Source organism: Aspergillus ruber, assembly GCF_000600275.1.
Source record: "Aspergillus ruber CBS 135680 unplaced genomic scaffold scaffold00014, whole genome shotgun sequence".
Classification (NCBI taxonomy): Eukaryota; Fungi; Ascomycota; class Eurotiomycetes; order Eurotiales; family Aspergillaceae; genus Aspergillus; species Aspergillus ruber.
This window is the reverse complement of record NW_024467310.1, coordinates 98,536-116,740: the sequence shown is the minus strand read 5'-3', so window position 1 is coordinate 116,740 and position 18,205 is coordinate 98,536. Positions and strand designations below refer to the sequence as shown.

The window sequence follows — 18,205 nt, the reverse complement described above, 5'->3', positions numbered from 1 at the left end:
TACATCTACGACTCCATCCCATCCAGCCACCCCTACCTAACCGGCGTTGGAGGCTATATAAGCGGCGTCCCATATGATGCATGTACAGCTCCATCCCATCCAGAAAGCCGAGCATGACACTGCGTACTCTCACATGATAATTGGTTCTCGCCGCTAATCGGGTGCTGTGAACGTCCGCTTCCGGGGTCCTTGTTCCATGATGCTTGCTGGGAAGTAATTCAGTGGATGGTATGTCCAGACGAGATTCTTGTGGAGCGTCTCTATGAAGTCTATTTGTCAGCCTCTGTTGATACCAGAGTGTGGATTGAATGGCATGAATACGCAGGGCTGATGGTGAAAGGAGCTTTGGACTTCGATGACCAAGGCCCGAGAGATGGAGAATGGAAAACTATCAGTGGTGACTTTGCACCGCGTCCTAATCGCCATAATTTTCCCACAGGAATCCCATGTTGACGGATCTACGAGCAGGCTTTTACGCTGCCTTCCTCACCAACCAAGAGTATTGCTGTGGCATTTCGCAAGTTCAACGACAGTGTCTACATCTTAGGGCTGCGGTTTTTCTATGGACAAGATGAGGTCCTAATGGGATACATTGTTCCGCATCAAGAGAAGTTCCTCTCTTTAGGCAACGGCTTTCGCCTCACCGGCTTCACCACGGCCGTAGGTGCAAGAGGCATTATGGCCTTGTGTACGGTTTTAGAAAATGGTTATGTATCAGACTGGCTAGGAGACCCGGTGCAATCTCGTTGACATAATCAGTGAATTCTTCTGTTGTGCGCTTGCAGATTGCGCATGTATCTTTTCGTACTAGTCAACGACCATCTTGTCCGAATGGTGGTTTGTTTTGACTGGGTTTAGCCAATTTATTCCAGGATTGCATTTGGTGCCCCGGCTTTCGAGATCTCTAGTAGGTGTATAGAGCGTGTATAGAGTAGCAATACTCAAGCCCTCGCGGTTTATTGTAGAGCCAAGTTATTATAAGAAATAGGATTTTGCGAAGATATCTATGTACAAGATCCTAGATGACTGTTCACTAACTACCTCTGGGCTCTTCGTTTAGATTGATGCGAGTTACGCTTTTGGCTAGTTCACACATTACAGTACTATTGACAGTTGGTTCTAACTAATATCACCCGCCAGAATAGGGTAACTAATATCGGGTTTTGATAGTCATCAGCTACTATCAAAATACTGACTACACATGCACTTTGTTATTCCTTCTTTTAGTACGACCAATTTGCTTATTCGTGACAATTACTGGCATGGGCTGAGCGCAAACAACGCAGATACGAACACTCAACCACAAATACGCTCACATTCGCAGTCGCAATCGACACATAGATCTCAAAGCACCCCATGCACTCCGTACATACATATGTACATGTACATATCCAAGTCCACCCCGGAAAACCCCGTCGCTAATCAACCCCCTCCCATCCCGCCACGTCACTCGCTCTAGTCGTTTCAGGTAACTGGCATAAATGTAGGTGTGGCAGATCGAGTGCACCAGTTACCCAATGATAGGGCAGAAGTCATCCTTGGTTAGTATTGTATGTATGTAAGCATTTAGAATATGAGAGGAGCGGGAAGGATGGTATATTTGGATTGATTATGCATGTTGACGGGGATGGCGAGGCTGAGGCTGAGGCTTGGGCTGATGGGGGATTGGTTGGGGGGGGTAGGAGGGTAATTTATCTATGGCGGCTAGTTTTGGGTGGCTATGAGGTGAGTTGTATTTCGAGTATTTTGCCTTCTTTAGCTAAAAGTGGCTGTCATCCTGTGCATACAAGTACAATGCCGATGGTGGTGCTCCGTATTACTGAGCAAATACGAAGCGTGCAGTAGTCGTTTCTGTTGGAATTAGAGGGTGCAAATTAATATAATATGAGCTGAAATTTAGGTCTGCGCTGGGAATTGCCCGTTACATACTCTGAACTTACGGCCAGTGTCTAGTCCATTGGCCATGAGAAGAGTAAGAACTCTTTGTGTGCATATACGGAGTACATCCTAGACACCCACGTCCTGGCTCTGTAGTACATGGTAGCACAGAGCGTTACCGTGAAATAAGCGTTTCTTTGTCTCATCTTGGAAGCGCTTGGGCTAGAAATTCAGACCTGTATGTCTGTCTAGTCTTGTGCTGTAGAACGTGAGGTCTTCCCTGGCAGTAATCCATTGGTTGTCGATGCTCAGTTTCTCGAGTCATGTTGAACTTGATCGTGGCAGAACGATAGCCAGTTGTAGATGTTCAGGTAAGCATACACATTACCTCTGGTCAGATCGATGCAGGACGTGTATTCTTGCCAGAGATGAGCGCTAAACCAGCGACAGGTCCTACAACGTTACCACGATGGTGTCAGATCTCCTGTCGATATCCGTACATCGACAGACGGTCCTCAAGGGTATGTCTTGCACGGCCTGAGGAATTAAATTCCGACCGCACAACTTGGCATCCCATCGTTCAAGGCTCAAAGAACCCCCACGTAGGAACCCAATGTTTTCTGGATCAGACAGACATGATAATCTGGATCAAGCGTGTCAATCTGCGACCGTATGGCAATCTCGCAAGGTAACTATCTGCATATATATCAGCCATGTACTTCCGTACCCCGTACAGCATGAACGGAACTTTGAATTGATTCACGGTGTTTGCAATTGAACCAGCATCTATTTCCGGTTGATGATCCCACCTCTTACAGAGTACAGCCATCAGCAACTAATGGTACTTCCGTACACCATACTCAGGAGTTATGAACTCCAGACATTCGGATTACTCTCGAATAGTCCCAACAGACACGTGTTTCGGATCATAGTCCGGGCACCAACAATGAACCAACATCATCCGTATCCTAATCTATTCTGGGAAATTGCCGTCAATAATTCACGGCTCGGAAATCGAGACATATAGCCTGATCGGGCGCATCCGCATTGGTATTCGTACTCCGTATGTTAACATTTCAGCTCCGTGTGTACCGTAAGCCAAGGCAAATCCAGCGCTTTGTTTGCTGGTTCCGGTTCAGGAGGTGGCTCAAAGGGGTAGTAGTGGCCCTGGCGTTGGGAGATAACAGGTTTAGGGAGCTTTGTCTATCGTTTCTAGGCGATCACGTGTTTCTCTTCCTTCTGAATCGTTCTGGCTTCTGAGTGAACAGCTCTGCTCGTCTCGCTCAGCTGGGAAGGTACTCGTACTATGCGTGGACTCCGTGGCAACCTTCCTGTTGGCTCGTCTAGACTACTCCCCCATGTTCGAGCCAATTTAACAGGCTCCGATCGGCAATGGCGCGTCGGTCGAATCAGCGCGTGTCGAGGCCATCTCGCGGATTCGGCGCCAAGCATCCCCGATGGTGCATTATGTCATGTTCCCTTTTGGGTAGGTTTATTGGTAGTATTACAGGGGAGGTCAGCCACTGCCATCGGTAAAGGGATATAGTACACCGGAGTACTTGTACTTACTTGTACAAACAAGTACCAGTAATCGATGGAGATCTTGAACGCGCAATTCCAGAATCGCAGTTGAAACGTGGGACGCGAAATACCCGTCAATGACGTTATGATACTGCCTCACGAACAGTACTACTACTATGGAGTAGCTAGGTAACTTACTCTGGGTATGATCTAAGAGAATCACATGATCATCAGCTACCGCGCGCTAGCTCGCGTTGTTGGCATTGCCAAATATTGGCACAGCAGACTCGTTTCACTTGCCATAACGAAGGCATTGGCAGAGTGTCGGAGGCACCGCATTCATGCGGTGCCTCCGACACCGCCAACACTCGCGTTCACTGCCCCATCAACACTTCATAGGCATGTAATGTATTTCTCTAGCGATCCAGCATCACCGTACCTTACTCTGTACTCAGTGAATAAATTCAATCTCCATCGAAATCTCACCGCGGCAAAGATGAATGCGGCTTAAGTTGCGAAGAAGCTCCAATTTAGCCTCTTCAGGCTAGCGCGTAAAGTGGGCCCGCGCTACTGTCGGGTCCGACTAGTGTTCGCGCTAACACATTCCCGGATTAGTGTGTACAGCCTGTATGTGGTATGGAAAGTTTGAATGTATAAGTTACCCTGTACGTATCGCACACTTACAGACTGTACACAGGGACAGACTCGGAGCTCCCAATATCAATCTGGAAATGACCGTTATGGAAGACGTCGGAAGAAAAAGAAAAATTGAATGAACCATGGTTCATTGCTCCGGAGGCCCCAGTGAAGATTCTTGAAAGGGTTATATTGTCTTAAAATTGTTGTGTGTCTCTTACTTTGGGACCGTTTTCATTCGTTGCATTGGAGAGAAAATTCTTCTTTTCATGACAGCTCCATAGCTTATATTCGGCGGGATGGTACAGTATCAATCGGTAGAGTTGCTGTAGAGAACCATTGGAACACTTACTTGTGCGATGTATATCTTCGAGTCGTGATTGCTATGTATGTGCTTATGACGTCCTGACTCTGTATACTTTGGCAACTGTTTCATCGCTCTCAACTTCGAATGATCTCAATTGAATCAAATAATACCAGAATCTATCTCAAATTCGGTTCAGATACTCAAATACTCGTCTTTGTTTCAGCGGATCCAACCGGTACAAGAAACTAGCGTAGTCTCTGTATGTGCTCGGTTTACGTCGAAAAAAAAGCGGTACTGGCCAGTATCTGTGTATACTCCGTGGCTTCGGTACATTACCAGTATCCCACCATTCTGACATACATATGTTGAGATTTCATATAGAAAAGTGGTCTAGTGAATGATCAGGGCACAGCGTGTACTTGTACTACGTACAGAATGCTATAGAATCCGGGTACCATTGGACGGAAATAATTCATCAAAGCTGATCTATCCACGGAAATATCGCACGGAAAACTAGACTACCATCCAATCCGATAGTTGTTCGATACCATCATATATCCAAGGCTTTGGGATGCAGTCTGTACACGTACAAGTACACTGCACTCTGTATGTATCCTGTAGGCTGCTGTAGGATACTGTAGAGATACATCTGTATGCCGGGTACTTTTATTCCCAACCGTTAATGGCCACTATTGACAGCCGAAAAAAAGGTTTCAACGTCCATACCACACCGCATACTCGATTTCCGGGAGCAAGTCCATCGCACTCCGTTTTGTTCTACGTGTATGCATCCTAGTGAAATTCCCCGCTTGCGCTCGTCTCCGGGGCTACCGCTACTTCGACGCGGCATTGCAAGCTGTTCAGGTACTTTTTGACAGAAGGGACGATAGATAATTGAAAACCTAAAGAATCTCAAAGCAGTAACTAGCTTTCATCATCTCGATAAAGGTCCTACTTGTAGGATTCTGTACTGTCTGTGCTCGTACTGGTACAGCATCGGCCCGGTCGAAATTGCGGGGCTGCAGAACTTTTCATGTTTCCATAATTCTTCTTTTTCTATGACAACCAGCCTTAGAATCGGCTTGGATATTATATTGCTGCTTTCTGGTAGGAACGGGGCTGCTAAGGCTAAGTGGGCTCTCTTTTTTTTTTTTTTTTTTGTAGGCTCCGCTGTGGATGTCTTTGTTCTTTTCTTCCAGTCACTGTACGGTGTACGAAGTACTTGTACAAGTACAGAGTTTACGGTGTATGGGTGGCAGCCTTGTCTTGTCTGAGCGGTGTAAAACGGAGCGCTTGTATGTATACAGATACACCGGGAAAAAAGTACTTGTATTACGGTGTGTTTTGATGGGTTCAATAGGATGGCACTATCGCTAAATCGCAAGACGCTAAAGATGTGTAATTGTGCAGAATTGTTGGGCTATACAACAACGAGGTATCTGGAGTGCAGTGCATATATATCTGCCACCTTACCGAGGGCAACGTACGTAACAGGAGAACTTTTACAAGAACAGTGGTAGTTTTATTTTATTTAGATGCCAGGGGAGACAATGCATAAATGTACGGTACCACAGTCCTTCAATGGTGTTAACAGCAAGGAACGCAAGATAGTCCTCCATGTAACTACGATAAATGCAGGTACGCAGCAAGGGGATGAATAGGAGAGGTTACTGTTCTGTTCCTGATGATCAAGAACTACGAGAGTATAAACGATGGTTATGGTATCGTACGGAGTACGGTGAGTTACTCTTGATGAAGTGATGTTCTGTACCCCGAATATATATCCAGGACCCGTAGGTAGTCACCCCGAGCATTCTGCACGGAGTTTTCTACGGAATAGTGAAGCATAATTATGCACTCGACTTGTACCCTGCAATACGAGACCCAGCCAGGGGCAACGTGGGAGTTATTGCAGGATCCAGGTTATTGACCGATCCCTATTGACGCCATCCTGGCCAGGAGCTAACGGGGGATGGTGGCCTAGCGACTATTGTTGACGAAGCAACAAAGGGGCGACAGCAAAATGATAGTTTCTACTATCCTAAACCATACTCCGTACAACATTTGACTACATTTTCAGCCAGGAATTGCCTGTACGGGAGGACTTGTAGATATTGAATGCTGGAACCCCTTAACGCCGGAATCGTGATGTGCATACATACATGACTCCATCGCGCCCCGGAGGCCAACCCGGCCCAATCCGCATGCGAGATGTGCTGATTCAATTTCCAAAAATAATGATCCATCGATTTCTTATTTCTCGCTGACAGACTGGTTGGTTGGTTGGTTGGCGAGCCTGTCGTTCATATCCGATGGTGTGACCAGAAGGTTTAAGATAGACCAAGGAGAACCACTAAATGGGCCTGCGATTGCGAGACATCAATTCAGGCTGGCCACTGTTCTACGTGTACGAGTATTTGTACTCTGTACTTGTACGGTAACTACGGAATATGAAGGATCGAATATTCCGAACCATAGCTTGAGCTAGTTTGAGTTGCATCTTTATCTCGTTCACCAGTCGGTGATGCAATGGTATGATGGCTTCTCTCGTCCAAGCTTTCCTGATGATACACTACCCCGTAGTAGTAGATCCCTTGACTTGATGTTTCATGGGCTTTTGCCGAATGTAAGATCAACATACCATAAAGTGGCAAACGCGATTTATTTGCATCAGACTCCGTATTCGGATATTGCTAGGGGTCAAGAACGACAAGAATGGAAACGCAAGGAACTCGTCTGTGATATTGCTTCAAACAGAACAGCAAGAACTTGACAGTTCCCATAATCTCAAATCCGGGGATGACTGACGTCCATGATAATCTAGCCCCGAGTCGAGATAGGCAACATAGCGTGCAATACGAAACCTATCGCGCTCAGACGCGAATTAATCACGACTACATACAAGTACGACCCGGTAAAAGAAATGTTTACTACCTGTAAAGCACTTGTACCTTGACGGTGACCGGGACGCGTCCAAGTCAGATCGCAACCAAAGAGAGTTAAATAGGATCGGTGCCATGGGTGACTTGATTTCATGTGCGTTTGACGGGAGAGAGGGTTTCATCAGTCTTAGCCAGCAATTGGTCTGCCTTTGCCAGGTCAACCCTCTAAACTAGAGGTGATTGATCAATGAGAGCGGAAAAAAAAAAAAAAAAGCAAAGGACGGATACACCGGTAACTGTTCGATAGATAGACAGAATAATCCCTGTTATGTTGTAGTAGGATCAGCCCCTAAAAGACCAAGACATGAATGACCGCCGAGGATTGGCTGCGGGAAAATACACGCGAGGCAAAAAGAAAAAGAGAGAAGTGCAACCATGGCCGACCATGATTTCTGGCGTCAAGGAAGCAATCATCGACTTTGACCAGGAGCGACCGTGCTGCTCTGGTTAATGGGAACGGCCGGGTACGGGACCAGTAAGCTACTAAGTTGGTACCCCGTACTCCGGAGGTGACGATAATAATAACAGACACAACAATAATAGTAGCAATATTAGGGGAAGGATATTTCGGGTAATGTCCTGGTTACTATGCTACTCCGGTATGAACCAGTTTTGGTCGTGCGACTATGTAATGAGTGGAATTGCTGCCTTCGTTCGCTGCTAGTCAGAAATAGACTATCATTGCCCTGTGTAGACCGCAATCACACTGAAATTGAATGTACTCCGTATGCCGGTGATGACAACACCGAGGTGTATTTTCCTGGGGTCGAAGAATCAGGGAGAAAGAAAAGAATAATGAGATATTAAAAATGACCGGAGATCAGCCCTCTCCACTAGGAAAAGGCGGCCGCCGGGCTGGAAGGAAAGCGAGGTAACAAAGGAGAGGGCAATCTAACTCCAATGCATCCAAGGAATTGACCGTCTTCTTTGCTAGTCGTTCATGGTATCTGGTGAATAGATGACCGCTTTACTTGGACTTGTATACTTGAAGCTGGCTTCATTCAGTAGTGTAGACGTACATAAAGTACAATACTCAGATACACACATACAGTAAGGGCTAGTAACTACCAATTGGTATCGGCTTACTGTTTTCTCGTCCAGTCACACTGGCCATACTCAACTGTCCAACTGTGCCTCTGTTCCTGCATGGCGTGGTTGGTGAGCAGGTCAGGAATTGAGTCTATTCTGTTTCACATCCTCCCTTTCCATGATTTTGCTAGAAGAACTCCGGATCAGACGGTGTGAAGCAGAAGTGGCGGATCCGGTCGATCAACTCGCTGTATCATACACACCTCCAACCTGGTACGTACATACAATACTTACCGTACGAACATACATACATACTCGTACATACATACAAACTACTAGTGACTGTAAGCTGCAGCGATCCTCTTTCTCTGTCGAGCCTCTTTAATTCTTCGTTTCTCTCTTCCCTTTTCCTCTTCCACACCCGCTTGGAGAGAGAGACAATTCCTTAGCTTTTCTCTCCTCCTTTTCTTCTTCTTTCTTCTTTCTCTTCTATTCTCTTTCCCACCTCTCTTTCTCCCTTTCCTCTTCCACCACCTCCCCGCTAATTCCCTTTTTCGGAGAGTTCTGAGACTGGCCCTACAGGCAAAAGTCGAGATTCTGGTCGATTGAATAGTCGACCTCTCTTCTGCCTTGCTGAACCAGTGCTCGAGTTGAGCATCTCGCTTCGACCTCGCCCTTCGACGTTTGTTAGCTCAAACGCCGAACCTCCCCCCTGAAGTCTTTACCGCCGCTGTCCTTATCCGATTCGTGACCTCGACGGTTCAGATTCCCCTGATTCAGCTTCTGCCGGCTAGAAGAGCGACAGAACAGGGTGGTTTCTTTTCTTTCGGACAATTCTCCAGATTTGAAAACCACCAGTGATCGTTTTCGGTGTACATGATTCGGTTGTGAGTCGGTGAAAGGTGAGGAATAATTTTTTTCTTCCGTCCCTTTTTGTGGTGTATATCAGAAGTGGTGTTTGAGTATATTTCGTCCGCTTTGTGCCTGTTCGATGGTCGAATTGGTCGTCAGGATGTTGCCTGTGTGGTCACAATGCTTCGTTCGTGTTGCGAATTCGAGTATTGTCCGCAATGGCTGGTCGAAGCATTTCCCCGGTTTCCGCCGTGCACTATCGAACCCCTCTCCTCAAGTCTCGGAGTCCCAAGTTGGAAGAGAGCTGCTGGAATTGCCGTTGCCCATAATGCCATGTGTTGGTAAAGAGGAAAGAAATGAAACGTGTCAATTGGAATGCATATGCCATCGATCTTGGACACCCGGCCAGGTGTACGGAGTACACAATGGGAAGGGAGCCCAGGTGATAATTCCTCTGGATAGCTTGAAAAGTACCATTTGGCCGTATAACTTGAATGGAGAGATGAAAGGGGTTCTGGGGTCGCTTGACGGGGAATGTATTGGACAGTGGAGCATGCCTCGAAGACCGTCATCACATACCTGAAATATACCAATCTCAGTCCACGGGCGTTTCTGGTTTCTCGATGTTGCAGCATCTCTGAAGAATCTTCTTGGCTAACATCGGGTTTTCTGTCTCTCAGGTCAACGAAGAATTTTTACACCCCTTTAATGTGGATTTTGCCCGTTGAACGCCTTTCCCTATCCCACGACGTCGCTTCAACGATAACCGTCACTGCATAAGAGAGAAGAAGTGAGAGTGAGAAAGACGCTGCTCCGCGAGCTGTACGTGGTGACCATTCTTTTTTCTTGCCCATTGCTCCTCCCCTGACGATTTCCCTCCCCCCTTCATAGGGTATCCTGTTCCACATTCTCGAGTACACAAAGGGGCGCAATTCTTCAAGCGCCAGTTCCTAGGGGTGAAGACGTTGACTCGTCCTTTGCCTCGTGGTCTGGTATCCAGTCTCCAGTTTGACAGGCCATTCCTTTGTTTCCATTCAGCCTAGATGCCAGACTCGCCGTCACGGTAAGGGTTGTACAAGTGCCCTCTGCCCGAAGGCCTTTATCTGGGTTAGTACTCGTCGTTTTCCTCTTCAAGGAGGGCCTCTCCCTTCCACCTTCAGTACACTTGTTTTATGCCTTCCTTCACACTCGTTTAAAGTCTTTTGTTATTGCACTTTACACTTTCTTCGCCTTTATCATCTTGATTCGTTCATTGCCGTGCAAATTTCTCTCCTTTTTATTACGCCTAATTCTCTAATCTTTAATCTATTTTAATACTCGGTTACTAATACGGTGGTCCCAGCTCTGGCGACAGGTTTTCAGGTCCGGTTAACTGGCCTTCTTTTCCGCCTTTTTATTCACAGTATCCAGACTATCGTCTCTACTGGTCATTCTTTAATACGCCCAACTAATTTCGTTCATTATTCTTACACCTAATCTTCGACGACTGTCATTCTCTTAATTCCGTCGTTACCTGATAGACACGGCTCTTTGTCAGGTTCCGCTCATTCTCTAATACCCTGCACACCTAATTATTATCCGACTTGAGTATCCTATTCTTTTCGACACTATGGCTTTTCATCGCCCTGCATCCAGCTACCAGCCTTGCGATAGCTTCTTCGTGGAGACATACGACGACTTCCGTGTACCCCGGATGGACCCCAAGGAACATGCCAGGCTCATTGCCCGTGAACGTCAATATGCCATTGCGGATGAACTATCCAAAATGACCAGTGATGAACTGCGTGAGGATATTGTGTCTCACATGTTGGATATGGAAGTGAGTCGTCCCTTGGGCCGTGTGTAACTCCTGAGTCAAGGAAAAAGGGGCTGACCGTTGGAATCGTACTTTTGACAGGCTACTACTCTTCCGGACGTGGAATCGATCGATATTCAAACCGAGATCCAATGGTTCATGCGCCCTTACCTTTTAGACTTCCTGATCGAAGCACACACTGCCTTCCAACTTCTTCCTACAACGCTGTTCCTCACCATCAACCTTCTGGACCGATACTGCTCCAAGCGTGTGGTGTACAAGAGACATTATCAGCTCGTTGGATGCGCAGCCCTCCTCATTGCCGCCAAGTATGGCGACAAGAAGGATCGTGTGCCTACCATCAAGGAGCTGAAGTCGATGTGCTGCTCGTTGTACGATGACGACATGTTCATCCAAATGGAATGGCACGTTCTGCAGACCTTGGGTTGGACCATTGGACACCCGACCGTGGACAGCTTTCTTCAAGTCGCCGTCATGGACTCGCCTTACGAGCCTGAGGTTGAGCACTTGGCTCTTTACATCCTGGAAATTGCCTTGTTTCACCGCGAGTTCGTCTCCAAGCCTCCGTCGGACCTTGCCCGTGCATCGTTGGCTCTCTCTCGCTGCATCCTTAACCGTCCTCAGCCTCGTCATACCGAGTGGGCTGCTCAATACGATTCGATGACCCTGGTTGGGCTCTCACAACAGCTTCACCAGCCGTCTCAGGTCTTGGCCCGGAAGTACTCGTCGGCCCACTACTCCAGGGTTTCGAAGCTCCTCGAACAGTTCCTGGCCCGCCAGGCTTCCATTTCCAGCTACACCCCGCCTTCTCCTCCGTCTGAAGTTCCCGCAGAATCGAAGCCGTACCATGGAGAGATTGGCCTGGCCACTCCGCAAAAGAACAACCATCTTTCGGACATGGCAGGCTACCTCACGCCGCCCATCACTCCCGAGAATGAGGCATTTGCCCATGCTGGCAACTCTCACTTCGTTAAGGGAGCTATGTGCGCATCGCCGACTCCCCCGCCTACCATGCAGTACGTGACTTCCCAACCTTATCATCAAGCGGAGGCCACGTATGTCCAACAATTCCAGCCGCAGCCTCAGATCGCTTTCCAGACGGGCTTTTAAACCCGGACGTGGCAATGCCGGAGCGGAAGTTGAGAATTCTAGCCCGATCAGCTGGACCGATGGAGATTCTCATCCTTGCGATGTCTGCGATTTGTGTCATATCCATTCGACCCGAGTCTTTTTATCTCCGGTCTGTCCTTGAAACATACACTTCTTTTTCCGTTCATCATGGTCTCCGGACTCGAGTGAGTTGAGTATGGGCCATCTCTTTTCGTTTATATGTTTTAAAACTGCATACCCATTTTATTCGCTGTTTCATTTTCATTTCGCAAACCATCATCTACTTGGGTGTTGTTTCCAAGAAGCATTTATTCTCATATCTAGCATTTGCAGCGCGAGCCGTTCGAGTTATAAATTGCATATTCTTTGTCATATTGTTTCTGCATTCTCCCCATTTTGTTTTTTTGCAAGCACCCTAGTTGGTGGTGGCGAGATCTTGTATTTGGCATGCGTTAATAGGGACCACTATCTTGTTGCCCTCGAAATATGTTTTTTTTTTTTTTTTTTTTTTTAAACTCCCCTTTCCTTTGTTTGATGCCCCTCTACCCTACCTCGTTATCCCCTCCCTTCCCCTTCCCCCTCGCCTTCACCTACCATACCAAAACGAACATGTTGATATGGTTCGCAACCGTCTTCTCGCAGGCCACCAAGGTCATCCGGGAACGGTTCCAAACTATAAAAAATAAATAAAAAAACACAGAAAGAAACAACGGATACGCCACCCAAAAAAACAAGGAAAACGGCTTAAAAATCTTTTCTTTTCCCTTTTCTTGCGGGATAGGTGGAGGTTTCAGATTGCTATACCCATGTGTTTTCATCGACCTCTTGTACGGATTAAAATTCGAGAGTTGCAGATAGCTATTGTGACTGTCTGGAGAAGTTAAGAATTTACTTTATGGACTTCTCATTTCTATTTCTGATTGTAGAGGCTTGAGAATGTTCATTCTTGTGTACATTGCGTACTCGGGCTGCAGATGCAATGCTAGATAAAAGCGAGACCAGCCAAAGGCGTTTGTTTCGTGTCTTTCCTTTGCAGTAATATAAGTCCCCGGAGCCTGCTTTGGCGTTGAAGTTCAAACGCTCAGACATGGCGCGTGGTCTCTGGACCAGATCTAGGGCCGGAAAGGTCAAGACGAATTATCTCATACTTGTCCGTCCTCGTAGTACCCTTCGTCTTTCTCGTTCGTCATGGCTGCTGATACGACCTACCCAACGTATCAAACTGCAAGAATGCAACTCTTAGAATACCAATGGATCGTGTGAAGACTGCCAACGCCAACGCCAACGCCAACGCCAACGCCAACAAATGATCGATCCCTTTTTGACTACGCCATCACTCCGGAATATGTACAGCAAGACATGGTTGAAAGCTATGATAGGTAGTGGCATGAGGATGCTATTATAGATCCAATTTGCTATGTCAAGTACGGTGCTCGGAGTGGATGAATACTATGTACCGCACAAAAAAAGATAGACCGAAACTGATAAGACGATGCAGGTTCTATCGGTCCAGGATTCAGTATTGCGAAGAAGAAATCGAGCAGTCGAAGGTCGGTCTTCGGGCGGATATGGTTAAGTTTTGGCAGGTCGAGCTCACTACTTTTATAAAGAGCAAGCCATCGAACATCCTTCTCCTTTAGAGTGGCCTCACTGACAGATAAACGAGCCCAGAACCCCCCCAACTGAACTTATGGGACAGGGAACTTTATATGGAGGAATAGTACAGACTTTGGGGAGGGGGATTAATAGGAGAGGTGATTATATACTAATAGGGTATCTAAATAATGGGTCCTCAGGTCCAGATGGGGAGACGAGTACAGGTTGCCCCGAGCCAATCCAAAGGACCACCCGGTTTGTGGTCAGTACAACCTGGGGCAACCGCGTTGATAACAGGGAATATGAATCCTATCAAGTCATGCCCCGTCCTCCTATCATTTCACTGATCACTACTTACTCTATGGCATAAAGTTTGATTGGACCAGACCTGTACTAATTCAATGAACCCAGGAACTATCCTATACCAACCCTCTTCCAGCCGATCCAAACAGATTGACGTACTCGAGGATACCGATCAACTTATCTCAGCATACCTAGAGACTGAGAATATAGATACTGCGCGCGACTGCCTATGTTCATGGCGCTCTTCACTATGCTACACCCATTTCTTAAGGGGTTCCTCTCGCAAAATGCACATCTAACGGGCTTTGCTCGGAGGAATCGACTTCGTAGATGAAACAAGCCGTCTACTTGATTTCTCGGTTCTTTCAATCAGCCAGTGGATTGATTTTCCGTAAGTGCACGACAAAGGATTTATGTTATGATCGAGCCTTGAATGTGGTCATGGTGGAATCCTTGTTGTGTTGTGGTCGTGGTGCCGGTGGTGCTAGGGTTTGAGATTCGAGCAGGGACTTACCGTAGGAAGAAAGTCTTGATATACACCACTATACCACTACACCGTAGGGATGTTGCAATATCTTATTATGGATATCAACAATGGGTGGATCTGTCATATCAGGTGCCTTAAACAAGTATGTGCTTGCCCACTCTACTCAACACTTTGACTAACAAGCAAAGTCAATTCTACTCCGCACGAGAATTATAACCAGGCAAATATCGATTCTAAGTATATGTATGTCATGAATCATTATTAACAGTACCACCGAGGGCAGGAACTTCGCTCTTAAATACAATCCGAATCGGGCTTACGCCCGTAAGAAAGACCAAACCAAAACGGATCATATCGATCAAAAAGAAAGATATAAAAAAGGAAAAAGAGAAGAAATGAAGAAATGAAGCTATATATCGAAGAATGAAATAAAAAGAATGTGATATCAAGTCATGTATGTTCATTCATTTCATGGTTCAGGGGTACGACCGCCACCGGCACAGAACTCGATGATTAGCCGTTCGAGATCTGTTAGTTTATACGGTTTGGTCATATACCCCTTCATCCCGACCTTGGATGCACGGCTGAGTGCTTCGTCCGTTACATCCGCGCTGACCGCTAAGACCGTCGGGGATGGCGGGAGTTGAACTCCTGATGTATTATTAGGCAGCGTCGAATTCAAATTCGAGGGAATATCCGAATTTCGTCGAGGATTAGGAGGAATTTGCCCGTGGTACCCATCTATTAATTGCAGAATCTTAGAAGTTGCCTCGTAGCCATCCATCTCTGGCATCCACAGATCCATCAGGATGATATCGACCGGCTTTAGGTTCTTCTGATGATTTTGTTTGTCCGGGATAGGAAATTCTCCCGGGCTCTCGGGGGTCATTGTCGGGCCGCCGGGTGGCATAAGGGTTGCACGGTGCGAGGTGAGAGTCTCTTGCATGACCCGTACGGCTTCGTTGCCGTTACAGGCTTCGTAGACTTCGCGGTAGCCGAGTTTCTTCAGCATGTGCACAAGGACGCGCCGATTGATTTGGTTGTCTTCGGCGACTAAGAATGTGAGGGGGTGTTTCTGTCCCAGAGCGCTGTCGTATGCGTCGCCATTGATCGAAGATTTGGGCTTGGGGGCTGGCGAATGCGATGATGATGGTTCCTCCGACAGAGCAGGAGACGGCTGTTGGATAGGTTGACTGGAAATACGATTGCAAGGGGATAGAAAAGAAGAGGAGCTGGTGCTTCCGCTACTCAGACGTGACGAATCAGTGAGTTGTGGCGGTGTCACGACTTTTTCCGGAGTCATCAATCCTTTGCAAGCTTCTTGGTTGACGGGTACTCTGATCTCGAACACAGACCCATGATCCGGGCCGGTAGTACAAGACCGGACACAGACGAGATCACCACCCATCTTTCTGGCGAGGCCTTTTGCCACGAGAAGTCCCAAGCCTAAGCCATCTTTACTGCGAGTGATGGAAGCGTCTTCCCGAGCAAAAGGCTTGAACAGTTTAGGCAGGAAAGCTTCCGGAATCCCAGGTCCGGTATCTTGAACAGTGATCCGTACATCGTTGGGTTTGCGGCCGATGGTTGCTGAAACGGTAATGGTACCGGTGTTGGTGAACTTGACGGCGTTCAGGAAGACACACGAAATCAGTTTGGCCAGGTCTCGATCGTCAACGAGCAGGGTGTCTGGCAACGCAGAATCAACCAACCAGTTGATGACTTTGGGAACAATTTCTCCATTGCAAGACCGGGAACGGATTTCGATCTTCTCTCCCAGTTCGGTAGCATGGCTCGAGGCAAACTCGGGTCGACCGCCGACATGGAGGGATTCATTGATGACCAGACGAAGCAAGTCGCGAAGCTTAGTATGTCTGATTGCGGGTCCCTTCAGATTGACATTAATGCCTTCCAGAAGGAGGTGCGGTGCCGATCGTCGAACAGCCAATGAAGGACGTGGGTCCACCATGTTGGCCATGACGGCTTCGATCTGGCGCGCCGGCGTTGCATGGACAATTTTATCGCTCTCGTGGACCGCATTCTTAACCTCTTCGCTTCGCGGAGACAATCCTTTCCGAGACGACATCCGAACGATCTTTTGCTTCGGCGGTTGCATCCCATGGTATTCTGGCGGGTTACTGCGCCGTCGTTTGTAGGGATTCACTGTGATATTATTCCCCTCGATGAAGATGTTGGGACGCCCGCCATCGTATGGGGCGACTGGTGACTGCGTTGGAGTACCGCCAAAGAACTCGTTGTCCCGTTCGACCTGTGGCGTTTGGGGCACCTGCATGTTGAGGTCGTACGCGTGGACCACGTTGTCTGCCGCTTCTACCGCCCGGCGAGCGCTGTCCTGGACCATCTCAATGCTTTCTTTCAAGGATTGAAAGACGGAACTTGTCCTCATCGAATGCTTGCCTTCGAGAGCCTCCCGCACGGTCGCGTGCATGACGTCCAGCATGCCCACTACACCCTGCATCGGAGTCCGCAGTTCGTGAGAGAGGCTTCTTGCGTATGGTTTGAGCGGTTGAGCGGAAAAGTCGGTCGATCCGTGGAGAAGGGTGGCATGCAAATCATCCATGGTCGGTTGCGCCGCAGCGATGGGTTTGGGCTCTTTCCGGGGCGCTTTTCCGCCGTGGGCCTCGCGAATCCGCTGAACCACCAGACCTTCCAAGGAGTTGAGAACCATCTCCAGGAACGGCCAGGAAAGACTGCGTTTCCGCAGGCCTGACTCGGACCACATCAGACCCAGATGGGCCAAGCATTTCCGGTCCGAAAAAAGCGGAACAGCCAAGTATCCCTCCGCGGTAAAAGGTAGTCTGTCTAAGCCAAAGGACACGAAAGATGGTAGGTTGTCGGGAATCAGACACGGTTTCTCGTGGTCCATGTGGGACAATGGATTGCCGCAAGCAAGATAACGGTCGTGGTGCATGCCAACAGTATGGTATCCATCGTTGTAGTAGAATGCGAAGCCGAACAGGCTGGGTCGTTTCCCACCAACGCCACTGGTGGGCTCACCTTCGACAACTCTCCGGGCCACGAAACCGTATTGCGCGCCGCAGATGGAGGTGACGGATTCCATGAGACGAGTCCAAAAGACTTCCGCGTCCAACGACCGTAATTCCTGTTTCAGGTTTGCCAGGCGTTCCGTTGCGGTGATCTGTGCTTGCTCGAAATAGCTTCTGTTCGGATGCTGGTCCAGGTTGGAGGAATCGGCACGGAAGGTAGAGGTCGGTTCAGACAAGCATTCTGATTTGCACGGGAGACACGACATGTTGCGACCGGATCGAAAGGAATTTGACCACTCCGGCTCAAGGGAGTCGGGCATGGTGTGTCTATGAAAAGGGCGAATTTGAGATGGGAAGAAAGGGAGAGGATCAAATCAAGGTATAGGCGGACGCCAAGTGACGACAGTGCTTTTGCGAGAGATTAGCGGTTCACAAAATGGACCTCTGGACAAAACACAGAGCATGGCTTCCTTTTCGAGACAGGCTGGAGAGAAGGTCACGGCGAGACCATTAGCGATCGGAGGATCAACGCAGACGGAGGTGAAAGCCGGCCATTATCCGTATATTTGGGTCGATTGGTCGAGGACATACAGCAGATCCAAGGTTAGGATCGAGGGATTTGGTGGCTCTGGAAAGCTAAAACATGGACGGTTTATTATGGCTGGTTCTGGTGGTTCTGTTCCTGAGCCGATTTTGGTTCCCAGCCTTGCGGTCGAAGATTAA

General features: G+C 47.9%; 2 protein-coding genes across 2 annotated transcripts; one reads left to right on the top strand and one right to left on the bottom strand.

Moving 5' to 3' along the window:
• Positions 1-10,774: 10,774 nt before the first annotated feature.
• Positions 10,775-12,091, top strand: EURHEDRAFT_402921 (uncharacterized protein; the record flags this gene model as incomplete). The annotated part of the gene is made up of 2 exons (XM_040780177.1): positions 10,775-10,984; positions 11,063-12,091. The coding sequence occupies 2 exons, from the start codon at positions 10,775-10,777 to the stop codon at positions 12,089-12,091; spliced, it is 1,239 nt and encodes a 412-aa protein (XP_040638495.1).
• Positions 12,092-14,406: 2,315 nt separating this feature from the next.
• EURHEDRAFT_515568 (hybrid sensor histidine kinase/response regulator) lies at positions 14,407-17,802 on the bottom strand (the record flags this gene model as incomplete). Its single annotated transcript, XM_040786394.1, has 2 exons — positions 14,407-14,474; positions 14,973-17,802. 2 exons carry the CDS (start codon positions 17,800-17,802, stop codon positions 14,407-14,409), a joined length of 2,898 nt encoding a protein of 965 aa, XP_040638494.1.
• Between the last annotated feature and the right edge of the window lie 403 nt (positions 17,803-18,205).